We start from the raw sequence: 15,454 nt of genomic DNA on the forward strand, positions 1-15,454 counted from the left end.
GTTTGATTTGAGTGTCCACCATATTCCAACTACTTGGATAGCCAACTCCCATCCCATGTCAGCGACTTTTGCAAGATAGGAAAAGGAGCCCATCTCTTCTACAGGGGTGCCAGGTGGGTAACTTGTAATGTTCAAACATTCTGAGTTGTCTCCTGGGTAATGCACCACATGGGTAGGGCAAGAGGCCCAGGTTGGGGGAGCCGGTGCTACCCCAGAATTAACCGTTCTCTCTCCTCCCCTGACAGGTTGGTGTTTGGAGGTGTCCTGACTCAAGTGACAAAGAGCTCTCCCCATGTGACACCCTGAGGCACCTTTGAGGAAAGCTCTCTGGGTCTCTTTATGGGCTGATGGAGAAGTAGGCTCCCCACACCCTCTCTGTCCCCAGCTGAGATTATGGTGGATTTGGAATACAGGGCAGATTTGGGATACAGTCCAGGCCTGGACATCCTGCTGCTGACCCAGCCCCGGAGGCGTTAGCAAGAGCCCTGCGCCATCCACCCCCGCAGAGACCACCCCTCCTACCAGGGGCCTGGAGCTGGCGAGTGACTATGCGGCTTGGACTGTGTGTGGTGGCCTTGGTTCTGAGCTGGATGCATCTGGCCGCTGGCAGCCGGGGGATCAAGGGGAAGAGACAGAGGCGGAGTGAGTAACGGATGGGGCTGGACCCTGGTGGTCCTTGGGAGTGGTGGCGGGGAGGGCACTGTCTGGGGACTGCGACCTTCGGCTGTTTCACTCTGTGATGACCATTGCAGATTTCTGCTTTGTCCATTACAGCTTTGTACGTCACTCAGTAGATTATCCAGTTTGTGGATTAATTTATTGAGATTACCCATCCTGTAGATAACTCACTTTGTCTGTTTTCCCCTTTGTAGATGCTCTTTTCTAGATTAACCCCTCTCCTGTGAGGATCCAGTTTGTGGATTATGCCCTTTGATATCACACCGGCTTTGTGTGGTATCCATGGAGATGCTTCCCAGCCCGGTCCCCCTGGGGTGCTCAGTGTCCCCGCTTCACAGACAGAGGATTCAGGGTTCCTTTCATTTAGTGGTCTGAAATACAGCCCTCAACTCCTCAGGGGCCAGGAAACCCACAGGGACAGGGAATGGGCAACAGACTTCCCTGCCCAGGTCATGGGGAAGGGACAGTGGAGCAGGGTGTTCGTGGGACTGTCCACCACTGTGGTTTTTAACCCTGCCCAGTGGGATTCAGGAAGCTGCACTGAGGGGTGATGGGGAGGCAGTGGGCAGAAGGCTGGCCCCTCCACCCTTCAAACCAGAGCAGCTTCACTCTTCCTTGCTTTCGGGAAGGTTCCACATAAGGTGTCATTGGAAGAAAAGGGTTCTCACAGCCTAAAAAAAAAAAAATCCCATCATTGTACAAATAGGAAAACTGAAGCTAAGAAAAGGGAAGAGACGACAGTCTAAAAGACACACAGTCGGTGTTGGAACCCCGGTCTCCCGGTTCCTGTGAGCCCAGCCTTCTTGAAAACAGAGCCTGATGGAGTATTTAACTGTCCTCACCATTCTCGCCGTCTCTCCCAGGATCCTATCCTAGGCCGTCCTGGGAGCAGGTCCCCTATGCTTCCCTCGATGCCTTCAGGGATGGAGGTTCAGGACATGCCATCATGTCATGGGAGTGGCCCCTGGGTATGTGGTGGAGGCCCGACCCAAGTCTGTCTGTCTCTCAGCATCCCCCGGAAGAGACGTCCTGCCCCCGGACGGGCAGCTCCTCTCAAGTCTAACCCCACCACCTCTTGCTTCACTTCCGAGGCCTTCAGACCAAGGCCCACCAGGAAGGGTTGAAAGGCAATGGAGTTCTGTCGGGTCTCCACGGGAGTGGCCGAGGCCAGAATCCAACCCAGAGAGAGAAGCTCAGAGAACTGGTGAAGCTGAAAATCCCTGGCTTAACAAACAATTAGAGACGGTTAGGTTTAATCAGCAGCGAGGCCTTGATTTTCCTCCCTTCTCATCTGTTGCGGCCAGTATTTTGGTCTCCACCGGCCAGATGCAGTTTAGCGATTTATAATCAGTCTCCTCTATTTCCGAGAGGAGAGAGAAAAGGAGAGAGGCCACTCACCATCATGTGATGTGCGTTAATGGTCACACTTCCGCTGCTGAGCCACACACTCACCTACACCAGAGGGTCAGGAGACCTGGGTTCATCATCTTTTGTACTTAGGAAAAAAAAAAAAGAACTGGCCTGGCCAGCAGAAGGGGCCGGCCCCAGCAGCAGCCAATCAAATGCAGCCATTTCGATGTTTCCACTTTTGATACAGCCACATCCCACAGCCTTGGTAGCACGTAGCCCAGTGTTTATCACCAAGCGGTGTGAGTGACAGACATCCTTAATGGTGAGATGCGAGGACAGGGAGAGAGGTGGGTAAGACTCAGGGTGCAATGAGGGTCCAAAATGGACAGAGGCTCAGAGAGAGGTGACTCTTCTCCCTTTTCTTTAACTTTTCCTGGGGCATAGTCGATCTACAACGCTGTAAGCTTCCACTGCACAGCGAGGGGCACCAGCCACATGTATACACAGATCCACTCTCTTCCAGATTCTGTTCCATACGGACCACTGCAGAGCACTGAGTGGAGTTCCCTGTGCCATAGAGTAGGTCATCATCAGTTATCTAGGCTATACATAGTAGTGTGTATATGTCAGTCCCAGTCTCCCAGTTTATCCCCCTCCCCACTGTCCCTCTTGGTAATCATATGTTTGTTTTCTACATCTGTGACTCTGTTTCTGTTTTGTAAATAAGTTCATCTGTACCATGTTTTTAGCTTCCACATATAAGCGATATCACATGATACTTGCCTTTCTCTGGACTCGCCTTTTTTGGCTCCTTCTCACTGCCCCGTCCTCCATCTGAAGCCTTCACGTCCTCCCCCAGAAAAGGGTCTGTAGATTCTCTCTTCCTTGGCTGAAGCCTCATCCACTCCTCTCTTCATTAATTTCTATTGGATATAGTTGCTTTACAATGTTGTGTTAGTCTCTGCTACACAGCAAAGTGAATCGGTTATGTGAATACACGTATCCCCTCCTTTTTAGACTTCCTTCCCATCTGGGTCACCACAGAGCACCAAGTAGAGTTTCCTGTGGTATAAAGTAGGTTCTCATTAGTTATGCATTTTGTATGTAGTCATGTATGTGTCTTGGGCCCATCCTCATGCGTCCGTTTCGAACCCACAGACCCTGGTCCTGGGTGCAGAGATGGATCTTGAAGCACCCACAGGTGGTGGGAAGGAGACAATTTCAACCTAGTTTAGGGAATGCCAAGGGGAACCAGGAAGGCTTTGGGAGCCCCAAGAGTGACTCTTGAGATGTAATTTTAAAGATGAGATAGTAAGGAATCCGCCTGCAATGTGGGAGACCTGGATTTGATCCCTGGGTTGGGAAGATCCCCTGAAGGAGGGCATGCCAACCCACTCCAGTATTCTTGCCTGGAGAATCCCATGGACAGAGGAGCCCAGTGGGCTACAGTCCATAGGGTCGCAAAGAGCTGGACACGACCGAGTGACTAAGCACAGCACAGCCCAGCACAGGTGATCTGCAGGCCGGAGGGGGGGGGGGGGGGGAACCCAGGCAGGGGACCAGCATGTCCAAAGGTGAGGAGCTAGGATGAGGCGCAGACTGTGCAGGAAATGGGGTGCAGCTGTGGGAGAGCTGGAGAAGTGGTTTCTGGGTGCAGTTCTCGGGAGCCCTGGGGTTTTCACTGGAACTGCTCTGCTCATTTTGCTTTATACGTGGAGGCTCTTTTCCATGGAAAAGAAGGGTTGTGCTCTTAAAACAAAAAGCTGAACACCCATGAGGGTAGAGCAATGAAAGCTTCCAGGAGCTGAGGGAGCGCTGGGGGCGATGCTGCATAAATGGGCAGAGGTCAGAGGTTGGAGCTCTTGGTACCTGCTAGGCTGGGAGTTGGCCCTTGACCCTGACTTGAGCTGTGGGTGATGAGGACATCCCCTTAGAGGTTTGAATCAGAGGAGTAGTGCTTGATCCAGCTGTAGTGGGGCATGAGGGGAGGGAGCTTGAGGTGGGAGACCAACAGAACAGTTAAAGGCTATCTGGACCCAGGTGAGAAAAAAGTGCAGGGAAACTTAGCTCACAGTTAAGTTGAAAAATGCCAATCTTCCCAGGGGGGTGTGCCCAGGGCACCAGGGCACCAGGAATGGAGAGCATGCTCTGCCTGCTCAGTGAGGCCCTGGGTCCTGTCAACCCCGACTTCACTTCACCTCCACCCACTTAACTCAAGGGTCTCTCAAGGAAACTAATTCCAGGTCAGCCCTCCTCTGTGTCATGGAGCCTTCCCCTCCCCTGCCGTTGATCCTCACCCAACCCCCAACCACTCATTTCCTGTCCCACTCCCCATACTCTCTTCATATAGCCCCTTCCCTGAGCCTCTGTGTCACTCGCCACATCCTCAGCCCTACATTCTGGGAGAATCCTATCCTTTTGTGGAGCCTCACTCCTTACTGGGCTCCCATTTAGAAACAAGGCAGGCTCCGCTCTGCAAAAGCTCTTTCCAATGGGAGAAAAAGACATATTAGCTGATAATAATGATGCAAGGCAGTGTCTACTGTGACGGATTCAAATACTGGGGGCAGAGAACACATAGAAATACTCTATACCCAGATTTTACCAGAAGGCAAGATCAAGGGAAACTTCCTGGAGGAGGTGACTTTAGTTCTGAGGCTTGAAAGAGTTAGGCTTAGGAAGAGGCAGAGTATGTTCCTGACAGAAGGACCAACTTGAGCAAGACACAGAGATGTGAAGTAGTGGGATGTATGCAGAGAAATCAAAATAGTTCCCTATTGCCTAGAGGTAGTTTTAAGAGATGAAGTGAGTGGGATCAGCTCATGGAAGTTTTTAGGCCAGGTGGAAGAGCTGAGTCTTAATTCTGCAGCAGATAGGGAGCTATTGATGGGTTGTGGGCTTCCCTTGTAGCTCAGTTGGTAAAGAATCTGCCTGCAATTCAGGAGACCCGGGTTTGATCCCTGGGTCAGGAAGATCTCCTGGAGAAGGAAATGGCAACCCACTCCAGTATTCTTGCCTGGAGAACCCCATGGAGAGAGGAGCCTAGCAGGCTACAGTCCATGGGCTCACAAAGAGCTGGACACGACTTAGCGACTAAACCACCAACCACCAAGAGGCAGGGGCATGACACCATGAATCTGAGTTTTGGAAAGATTCCAGGATGAGAAATCTGGGGACTTGGAACAAGTGAAGTCCATAGAGAAGAGGCACTGTGGCCAGAAGCCGCTCCTCAGGGGGCGGGCCTGAGTCACCCTGGGGCAATGCCTGACTACAGAAAGATCAGCTTCAGAGGGGTTTGCACAAGGATGAAGGAGGCAAGAAGCAGCAGGGAATGGAGGAGACACAGCCCTGACTTTCTGGCTCAGTGCAGTGGGCTCCACGGTGTGCTTCGGAGGCAGAGGGCAGGGTTGGGTAGTGAGGAGTGGAGAGTACGGTGCGGGTAGGAAGAGCAGAACCTTAATGAGGGAGTTTTGTGAAGAAGTTGGAAGAAGGCCCCATGAGCTCTTTGAGCACTGTCCCCATCACTGAGCCCACCCATCCTCAACCAGGCACCAGCCCTACAAGGCAAGCCCTTTCCCATCATAGGCACAGAAGCCAGAGGGATTGTGTCAAATTGTGAACCAACCTTGCCCTTCTGAGGTCCTTTCCTTGCCAGTTAGAATAAAGCTCTATTTTCCATTTCACGGATGCACTACGATGGTCGGGGCCTCACAGCCTTTGCCCAGGCTGTTTCTCTGGTCTGCGCACCCTCTTCACCTAGCCTGCTTGGTAAGGGCGTGTCCTCCAGTGTTCTTCCATTCCCCAAAATGTGCAGCCAGACCTAGGTGGGCATCTATTGCTGTTCCTCTACGTCCCCAGCTCCTAGCAGTTCTGGACACACGTTAGGTGTGCAGTGAACGTCTGTGGAATGAACGAGCCTCGGTTTCTCCCTTTGAATCATTATGTAACCTCTGCCCACACCCAGCATCTCCTTGGACACCCCCTCTCTCCCAGCACACACAGCCCCCTGCCCTCTGGCTCTCCATCCCCTCACTGCTCATCTTTTTGCCTTGCTAAGCTGAGAACACTCTTTGATTCCCATCCCCCTGGATAAGTGTCCCTTTCCTCATTGAACTGCCCCTGCCCATCCTTGAGCCCCTCTCCTCCTTGCTCAGCACCCTTCTCCTTCCTGAACCCCCAAACCTCATGGAGCTCAGCTTCTAGACCCCTGTCCCTGACCCCAGTCTCAAGCCTCAAGGCTGGTCTTACCGGCTGAGTTCTGTCCTGACTCTCTCATATCCTTGGGTCTTCACTCCATCACTCCCTGCCTCTGTCCTGTGCTTATAGTCCCCGCTCCCAGCTGGTCTCTCCTTTCGGGCTCTTTCTGTGTTCTCTGATCTTCTCCTCACTTTATTCCTCACCTCCATCCCCTCCACTAACTGTTCAGCCCCCCGTGGTTGGGCCTGCATCCCACCACTCCACCAGAAATGCCCTTCTTGAGGTCACCCAGTCACCTCTTGGTGCACGTGTCGTAGGTTTTCCCAGAGGTCCCAGCCCTGGTCCCTAAGATCTCACCCTCTCCCACTCGGTTTCCATCTCCCATCCCAATGTCCTCCCATCTCCCCAGCAATTCCTTCTCAGCTTCTTTCCAGGCCCTTCCTCTGCTTGTGTATTGAATGTGAGTATTGCCCAGGCCTCAGCTCTTGGTCCTCTTCTCAAGCTGCACCCCTTCTTCCCCAGGATGCTTTCCCCTCCCACGGATTTAATCCCAAACGACAGCTCCCAGCATAGATCCCTGAGTTCTCTCCCCCTTTCCACAGCCTGCCTCTTAAATGAGATGGTTCTCCATCTTCACCTTCCTTTACTCCTTAACCACTGACATCCACTCTCCACCTCAACCAGGGATGCCAACAGCCTGTTTGTGGCTGGGTCCTTACATGGCATCTCAGTAGCATCTGGCATTGGGCTCCCCTCTCCTCCCTTGAGTGTCCTCTTCTCTTGACTTCCATGATGCAACAGGCTTCTGAGTGTCCCTACCTGTCTGAGTGCTCCTTCTCGGTCTCGTAGCTGACCCTTCTTCTTCTCTCCTTTTCTTCAGTGTCTAATGCCTCTCCTCGCTGTCTGCTCCCACTTCCCTAGCCATCTCATAGACCTCCAGGCTTTTGATGACTGTTTGTATTAAGGACTCCACGTGTCAATCTCCAGCCAAAATATTTCTCTTGAATTCCAGAGCCACAGGTTCCGGTGCCTACAAGACACCTTCCCAGGAGCGTGCCACAAGAACCACAAACTCAACCCACCTCGTCATTTCCTCCACTCGAATCTGCTCCTCCTCCTGTGGGCCCTCTCATGGTGAAGGGCCAGGGGCTATCCCATCACCCAAGCCCGATGCCTGGGCATCATCCTTGACCTGTGCTCGCCCCGGCCCTCACCCGCATGTCCAGCCCGTCACCTAGACTCCTTGATTCTACCGCCTGAATATCTTACGTGCGTCTGTACCTTTCCACCTTTCCATCCTCCTGGTTCCACCTCCCCCGTCTCTTGGAACCTGGAAGTCCCGCTCCCTCCAGGTTTGCCATCTGTGCAATGCATTCTCCACACTGCAGACGGATCTTTCTAAAATGGAGCCCTGGCCATGTCTCCTGTTTTAAGGCCCCCCGGGACTCCTTGTGGCCTTTGGAATAATGTCTGTGCTCCTTTTTTACGGGCTCAGGCCTTTCCTCCTCTGCCCCCTGTTTTCCTCTCCACTCAGTCCACGCACCAGCCATGCTGAATGAATTTCAGATGCCCCATGGGCCGCACTTTCTCTTACTTGTCATTGAAGCCTCTGCAGAGAAATGCACACAGAGATTTGCTGTTGGTTAAGTGAGAGGCAGACAGCAGGACGCTTAGAAGGCCCTTTGCAAATGTGCCCTTCACTAAAGTGATAAGGAAGGAATATATGAGTTATGGGAATGGAACCATAGACGCCTACAAACGGGACACCTGGATGGCTTTGGTTCTTGCTGCTGTTGTTCACTTTCTCATTTGTGTCTGACTCTGTGACCCCGTGGACTGCAGCACGCCAGGCCTCCCTGTCCTCACCAACTCCTGGAGCTTGCTCAAACTCATGTCCACTGAGTTGGAGATGCCATCCAACCATCTCATCCTCTCTCGTCCCCTTCACCTCCTTCAATCTTTCCCAGGATCAGGGCAAGCCAAAAACCTAGAGGGAGCCTTCACTTCAGCCATGAATTGAATCAAATCCTTGAGTCATAAACAACATCTTTGGAGTGGAAGTGGTACCTAAATCTACAGTGACTTATTCATTTGGAATATAGCTGAATAACAGCCCAAAGTAGAAAGCCAGTCCCAAGCAGGCTCCCTCATAACTCTGATACCACATTTGGAGTCCTTTCCTCTTACAATGACCCAACCAACAAGATTGATACTAAGTTTTGAATTTGTCGAGTGGCTAAATGGTAACTTCGACTCTATGTAAGTAAGTTCTCTATTTGAAAAACCAGTCTGGCCTTACCTTCAGTTTCCCTGTCGCCCCTGGTTTTCATAAACTTTTCCCTCACTGCCTGGAACACATATTGGCTGGGAAGCCTTCTTCGAGTAATTCAACCTCTCTTATTTCTTCATTTGTGAAAAAGAGAGGGGAAAAAAAGAGTAGTATCACCCACTGCATGGGTTTTAAGGATCAAATGAGCTGATACTTGTAAAGCACTGAGAGCAGTGCCTGCCACATAAGTGTTCAGCCTTTAGGAGTAAGCTACGGAGGTTATGATTAAGATTTTGTTGTTGTTTATCATTATTGTGTTTGCTATTTCCCCCTTCTCCTCTGCTCACCTTTCTCTTACGCATTCTCCTATTAGGAAATCAAGGATCATTCCTGAAGCCAGAGCTCTCCCCCACAGCCCTCCAAAGCGAGCATCCTCATCTCCCTTTTTAGGTGGGAAGGGAGGCCCACAGGATGCAGAGTTTCGCCCAGGGTCACAGGCCAGGCATTTGACTTGAGGTCCAACCAGCGAAGTCTAAGCCATGAGTCCTGCACTGCTGCAAGATCTGCGATCTCTGCTCTGATTTCCCAGGCTCTCTGCCTCCAGCCTGTACACAGCTCCTCACTGCCTTGTTCTGTTAATGACTGGTCCCACCCATCCCCTAAGCCAGAACCCTGGGAAGTAACCCAGCCTCTGATTGGTCACAATGGCCATACTGATTGTATTTCCTGAGTATCTCTCAAATCATTTTCTCTCCATCTCCACTGAACAAAACTTTGTTTAAGACTCTTCCATCTTTCTCACCTGGATGATCATGTCAGCTTCCTCCCAAATGGTCCTCCAGTCTCTGGTCTCTCCCCAGGCTGCAAAGGGTACTTCCCAACTTGTAAGTCAGACCAGACCTTGCTTCTGCTTAAAACTTGCTGAAGACTTTTTTATTTCATCAGTTCTGAGAAAGGTCCCCCTGAAACATTGTGAAACAAGGGTTCTGTGGCCAAAATGTCTTGGAAGTGCAGCTCACGCTGTCTCCCTCTTAGAAAGTTACTTAAAGTCACAGAAGCTCAATGAAATGAAATGAAACGTTAATCACTCCCAGTCATATTTGACTCTTTGTGATCCCATAGACCATAGACAGCCAGTGTCCTCTGATGGGATTCTCCAGGCAAGAATACTGGAGTGAGTTGCCATTCCCTTCTCCAGGGGATCCACAAAGGCTGCAAAAAGCCCTGGAGTAGAAAATCCAGTTTAGACTTGTTGGACACGGTGGTTCTCAGATATATCTAACACAATGGCCTTTTCTCCACATCTTCCTATGAACATTTAGGGGAATCCTGTTCCAAGGAATATTCTTTGGAAAATGCTGCAAGATAGAATTCAAGTCCATCATCATGACATAAAAGGTGCTGAAAGATAGGACTACTTATCTTCGGCCACTCCCCTCCCCACCTCGCCTGTAACCCCAGTCTTCCTCAACTTCCTTCAGGTCGCTTTACACCTCTGTGGTCTTGCCCCTAGAGGGCCCTAGTCTCTATTTCCCAATGGACAAATCGTTATTCGTTCTTGAAGAGTTGACCCGAATGGCCCCTGTCTGTGACTCCTTCCCTCTTTCTGGATTCTCTTGATCCTCGTGGCTGCCAGCATGTGCCTGTTTGGAGGCACTGTCTGTACCCTGGAGAGCAGTTCAGGACAGCCAGGGGTCTTTGCTTCCGTGTCCCTGGCACTTGCACTGCTTGTGGTACCTGGGCAGGGCCAGGTGAGTGTTGGTTGAACAAGTGAAGGAGGAAACGAGATCGTAGGTCTGAAACTCAACCCTGGGGTTGGGGACCTCACTGGCTCAAAGGATGCTTCCAACCTCAGCACCTTTGACATCTTGGATCAGATTGCTGTTGTGGAGGCTGCCCCACACATTGTAGGGTGTTTAGCAGCATCCCTGGCCTCTGTCCCCCAGAGGCCACAACCCCCTCCCCAGCGTGAGCATCAAAATGCCTCCAGACTTTGCCAAAAAGTCTGCTCCCCTGAGGAGCAGACTCATCTCTGGTTGAGACCACTGTTCTAGACATAGGTTATTCCAGTTGTCTCTCTGTCTCTGAGTAGGTGGCCTTTTTCTTATTATCCCTCTTGTCCTTAAAATTTTCTCAGGGCTGTGTAAATTCCAGGCTTCAGCACCTTCTCTGACGATGGTGGAGCGAGTCTGGGGGGTGAGCCTGCATTGCTCCTGGAGCTAAGGGGGCATTTAGGGTGGACGGCAGCTCTTGCTGTGCTAGTTCCCTTGAAAGCAGATGCTGGGAAGGTTTATAAAGGAACCTTGCAGAGAGCTGCCAGCCTGGCCTGCACTTTCTGAGAAGCACATTCGTTCTGTAGGCTGAAACTCCTATCTACTCACTTTCCATCCTTGTGGGAGCCTGGGAAAGACGGAGGCCTCTCCCACAGCTGCCTCTCACCCTTGCTCCATCCTTGCAGTCAGCGCCGACGGAGGCCAGGCCTGTGCCAAAGGCTGTGAGCTCTGCTCGGAGGTCAACGGTTGCCTAAAGTGCTCGCCCAAGCTGTTCATCCTGCTGGAGAGGAACGACATCCGCCAAGTGGGTGTCTGCTTGCCGTCCTGCCCACCTGGATACTTTGATGCGCGCAACCCTGACATGAACAAGTGCATCAGTGAGTGTGGGCAGGGCTGGGGAAGGGTGCTGGAAACTCTGGATATGGGGCGGGCGTGCTTTGAACTGTTGATGGGCTGCAAGAGGGGTGGAGGAGATATTGAGGAGGGGAGTTCCTGATTCCAATATCCAACTGCTGGCCAGACATCTCCCCAGACATCCCACCCACATTTCCAGCCTGTAATGTAGCCACATCTCCTCCCTCCAAACCTGCACTGACTTGTGTTCCCACGGGTGACTCTCAGTGTCCCAACCCATCACCCAAGGCACAGACCTAAGAGCCAGCCTCTCATCTATGCCCCCACCTTAGCCATTCAATAACCAAACTGTGCCTCCTCCACCTCTTTTCCATCTTCACTGCCGTTGTCTCATCCAGGTTCCCATCCGCTCTCTCCTGGACCACTGCAATAACCTCCATCTGTCCCCCAACCCTCATCTGGTTCCCTTCGACCCTCCCTCTGCCCTGCAGCCAGAAAGACGCTTCTGAGACATATAACCTAAAAAAAAAATCACTGCTGGCTCCACTAACGGCAGGGAAATTCAAGCCCTGGTCAGCCCTCTCTCCCCATCCTCCCCACCCCCCGTCTCACTCTGCTCTGCTCTCTCACACCAGCTACAGTTTCACGTGCTCCGAAGCACGTGCTGTCACACCTCCCTCTCAGCTGGGAGCCACGCGGTGAACCCTTTCCCATAAACAATGCCAGTGACCCTCTGATTTTGTTTAGAGCCTTGGAGTTTAGCATGCATTTCCAGACCTTCTATCGGTTCAGCCACACAGGCACCTTGGGAGGGAGACAGACCTAAGTGATGGTACCCTTTTCATAGCTGATAACATCAAGGTCCCAGGGAAATGCCTGAGGGGAGTTCAGCCGACTTGGGTTCTAAATCCCAACTCTGCTGCTTATTCATTGTGTGACCTTGGGCAAGTCGCAGCCTCTCCAAACCTCATCTTCAAAATGTGGGTGTTCGTTTTTACCCCCAGGATTGTTGTGAGAGGCATATGTCAGCCCTCAGTGTCTGGCACAAAACAAACGGAGCGGCTTTTCTTCTTATTTTTGTTTGTGTTTTGCCTGCCACCAAACCCAGGACTCAGAGGCCAGGAGGCACAGAGGAGGGTGGGGTGGGGTGGGGTGGGGAGAATATGAGGATGGAGGTGGGACCCCAGGACTGCCCTCTCGCTCCGCTCCTCGGGGATCTGGGTAGGGCATTCCTCGCCATGCCTGCTCCTGGGAAACTGGCAGCCCGGACTTCAGGGGCGGGGACTGGTAGGAAGTCAGCTCCGCCCACAGTCCGGGAGGGGCGAGATTGTGAAACACCCCTCTGGCTTCCAGCCTAGCCCAGCCGCCCTCTCCCCCTACCTCCCCGCAGGAGGATGAGCTGGCAGGAGGGCATCAGGGAGGGACCCAGGAGTCTGACCAAGGTGGTTCCTGGAACTCGACCTTGCAGAGGCAGAGGAATTTGCCCTGGGATGGCTCCCCATCCTCCAGGCAGATTCTTGCTTCCCTGGGCAGGAGGAGAACCAGGCTTTGGGGTGCTGTTAGTGCCCAGCAGTGGGGGAAGAGGAAACCACACAGCCACTCTCAGGGCGTCATTGTATCCCTCAGTTTGGCTCTGATTAGGTGGTCCTTGGGGTGCCCTGAGATGCTGGGACCCTCTTCTTGCCCCACCAATCTCCTGTGCTCTGAATCCAGCTCTCTTGGGCGTCCCCTTGGGTTCCCGGGCCTGGAGCGGGTGCTGGATTGGGCAGATGGTGGGTGGGGAGAGTCCCAGCGGGCTCTCAGGAGGGGCTTTGTTGGCCTCCTCTCTCCCCGCCCCTTGCTTTCATTTATTTCTCTTCCTCCCAAGACTCCACTGAGGTAGTGGCAGCTCCAGCCCACTGTCCTCCCCTGTGTGGGTGGGTTGGCACGGGAAGAGGGGAGGGGTCCGTCTGGGGCTGAGACAGAGCCCCCACCCCCGGTCTGGCCCTCCCCTCAGAATGCAAGATTGAGCACTGCGAGGCCTGCTTCAGCCACAACTTCTGCACCAAGTGTCAGGAGAGCCTGTACCTGCACAAAGGCCGCTGCTACCCCGCCTGTCCTGAGGGCTCTGCGCCTGCAGACGGCACCATGGAGTGCAGCAGCCCGGGTAAGCCGGCAGGGTCCGGGCCGGAGACAGGGCGGGACCCCTACGGAGAGCGTGGGCTGGGCTCCGTGCAGGGAAAGTTCATGACGACCACCCCCTGAGTTTCTCTGGGGACTTTTATGCTCTCTGGACTTTAAGGATGCCTCTGGCCTGGGGCTGAGGCCGAGACCAGGTGGGAGAGGCTCCCGGGGGCGCACGTGGGGCCAAGTGAGGAGCCGTGACCCCTTCCTCCCCTTGCTTCCCTCCCCTTCCGCCAGCACAATGTGAAATGAGTGAGTGGTCTCTGTGGGGGCCTTGCTCCAAGAAGAAGAAGCTCTGTGGCTTCCGGAGGGGCTTGGAGGAGCGGACGCGGAGGGTGCTCCATGCCCCCGGGGGAGACCACGCAGTCTGCTCAGACACCAAGGAGACGCGGAAGTGCACGGTGCGGAGGACGCCCTGTCCCGAGGGTGAGCTGCGGGGTCAGGGGTCAGCACGGCTGCGGGAGGTCTGATCACCTGTTTCCTACCTGTGACCCAGAAGAGGGGTCAGGCCAGGGCCAGATGGGGCATCCTCAACTCAGGACCCCATGCTGTGCAAACCCGTGCCAGGTAGACAGTGATCCACGCAGCTGCATGGGATGGCGGGAAGCTTCTGTGGTCCTATCCCTCCCCATTGCTTCTGATTCAGGGGATGCTGGCACTGGACGGGCCATTAGAAGGGGAGCTTGGAAGAGGAGTGCGAAGGCCCAGAGAGGGGCAGTGATTTGGCCAAGGTCACATAGCCCGCAGGGGGCAATGATGTGGCAGTGGTGTGGGATGGAGGAGTGGGGAGCCGTCCTGCCTGTCCCCAGAGCTGCAGTGCCCTGCTGGGAGATGCCCTCGGGCCACTGGGATCCAAGGTCTGAGGAAACGTGAGGAAAGAGGAGGCGGTTTGGTTCAGGTGGAGAGTGAAAAGGCTCATGGGACCCCCTCTCAGTACCCATGTTGCAGAGCCCTGACTGGAGGGCACCCCGACCACCTCTGGGCCTCCTCCCCACCCCCCTGCCCAGCTTCCTGACCACATCCCTCCTCCTGCTCTTGGCCATGCCCAGGGCCTCCTGCTGTGTCAGGACGCCCTTTGTTGACTCTTCCTGCTGTTGGGGTTCCAGGGCAGAAGAAGAGGAAGGGCAGCCAGGGCAGGCGGGAGAACGCCAACAGGAACCCCGGCCGCAAGGAGAGCAAGGAGGCGGGCACCGGCGCTCGAAGACGCAAGGGCCAGCAGCAGCAACAGCAAGGGACAGAGGGGCCGGTCACCTCCGTGGGGCCCACCTAGAGACCCTATTCAGCCTCCCGATCCATGCGAAGGAGTCCAGTGCTGCTCTGTGTGATGAGAGCTTTACTGAACTTGAGCACTGGGGGCAATGCGTACACACCCTCTCCATACATACAGGAACACACAGACACATGCACACAGACCCCATGTCCAAACAAGTAACTGACATACGTGCAAACGTGTGCATGCATGCGCGCACGCACACACACACATCGAGGCTACTGGAAGACGCTTCTGTCCCTTGGACATCACTGTGTGAGCGGGGTGGGGAGGCAGAGGGGTTGTCTCTGCCCCTCAGAGGGCCAAGAGGCACACACTTGGTTTGTGATGCAACCAGTGGACGCATCAGAGAGAATGTTGACCAGCGTCCAAGCCCAGACTCTGCAGAGTGGAACCTTCTGGAGGAGTTCATAGGACCAGACTGCGTGGCAGACAGCAGCCAAAGCTTGAGGACTGTTCAGCATCTCCAGCTGTGTGACTTTATCCTTGGAGAGAACTGTTACACATTCATATCAGGGCTTTCCTGACTCTGAAAACTGCTTAAAGGTTTATTTCAAATTAAAAACGAAAACCAACTGACAAGAGTAGCCACAGGTACTATGCTTCTTTTCAGGGTACAGGGTTTGGTGGAGTATGTAGGAGAGCAAGAAGAGACAGGGCTGAATTTTAGGAGACCCCTGCTGGCCTCCTCCACGGGCCGGGGTGGGAGGGTGATATGTGGGGCGGGAACCAGATTCTCTACATCTCTGTTACTCAGAGGGTGGCCAGTGGACCAGCGTCAACATTATAAGCAGGCAGCTTGTTAGAAATGAGAATTTACAGGTCCCATCCCAGACCTGAGAACCAGAGGCTGCATTTTAACAAGGTTCCAGGTGACTGGCATGTACATTCAAACCTGAG

The 15,454-nt window shown here is 53.5% G+C and overlaps 1 protein-coding gene across 1 annotated transcript; it reads left to right on the forward strand.

Moving 5' to 3' along the window:
• The first annotated feature begins 245 nt into the window (after positions 1-245).
• RSPO1 (R-spondin 1) lies at positions 246-15,223 on the forward strand. Its single transcript, XM_010862778.1, has 5 exons — positions 246-642; positions 10,953-11,144; positions 13,118-13,267; positions 13,522-13,710; positions 14,391-15,223. The coding sequence occupies exons 1-5, from the start codon at positions 549-551 to the stop codon at positions 14,552-14,554; spliced, it is 789 nt and encodes a 262-aa protein (XP_010861080.1). The 5' UTR covers positions 246-548; the 3' UTR covers positions 14,555-15,223.
• Positions 15,224-15,454: the final 231 nt, after the last annotated feature.

This window comes from Bison bison, unplaced genomic scaffold (assembly GCF_000754665.1).
Source record: "Bison bison bison isolate TAMUID 2011002044 unplaced genomic scaffold, Bison_UMD1.0 scf7180017864484, whole genome shotgun sequence".
Taxonomy (NCBI): Eukaryota; Metazoa; Chordata; class Mammalia; order Artiodactyla; family Bovidae; genus Bison; species Bison bison.

What these genes read in the sequence shown, in the direction of transcription:
- RSPO1 (XM_010862778.1), top strand. Translation starts at nt 549, where the DNA reads ATGCGGCTTGGACTGTGTGTGGTGGCCTTGGTTCTGAGCTGGATGCAT. An exon ending in GGGGAAGAGACAGAGGCGGA is followed by an intron (nt 643 to 10,952) that starts GTGAGTAACGGA and finishes CCATCCTTGCAG; the next exon opens with TCAGCGCCGACGGAGGCCAG. An exon ending in TGACATGAACAAGTGCATCA is followed by an intron (nt 11,145 to 13,117) that starts GTGAGTGTGGGC and finishes CCCTCCCCTCAG; the next exon opens with AATGCAAGATTGAGCACTGC.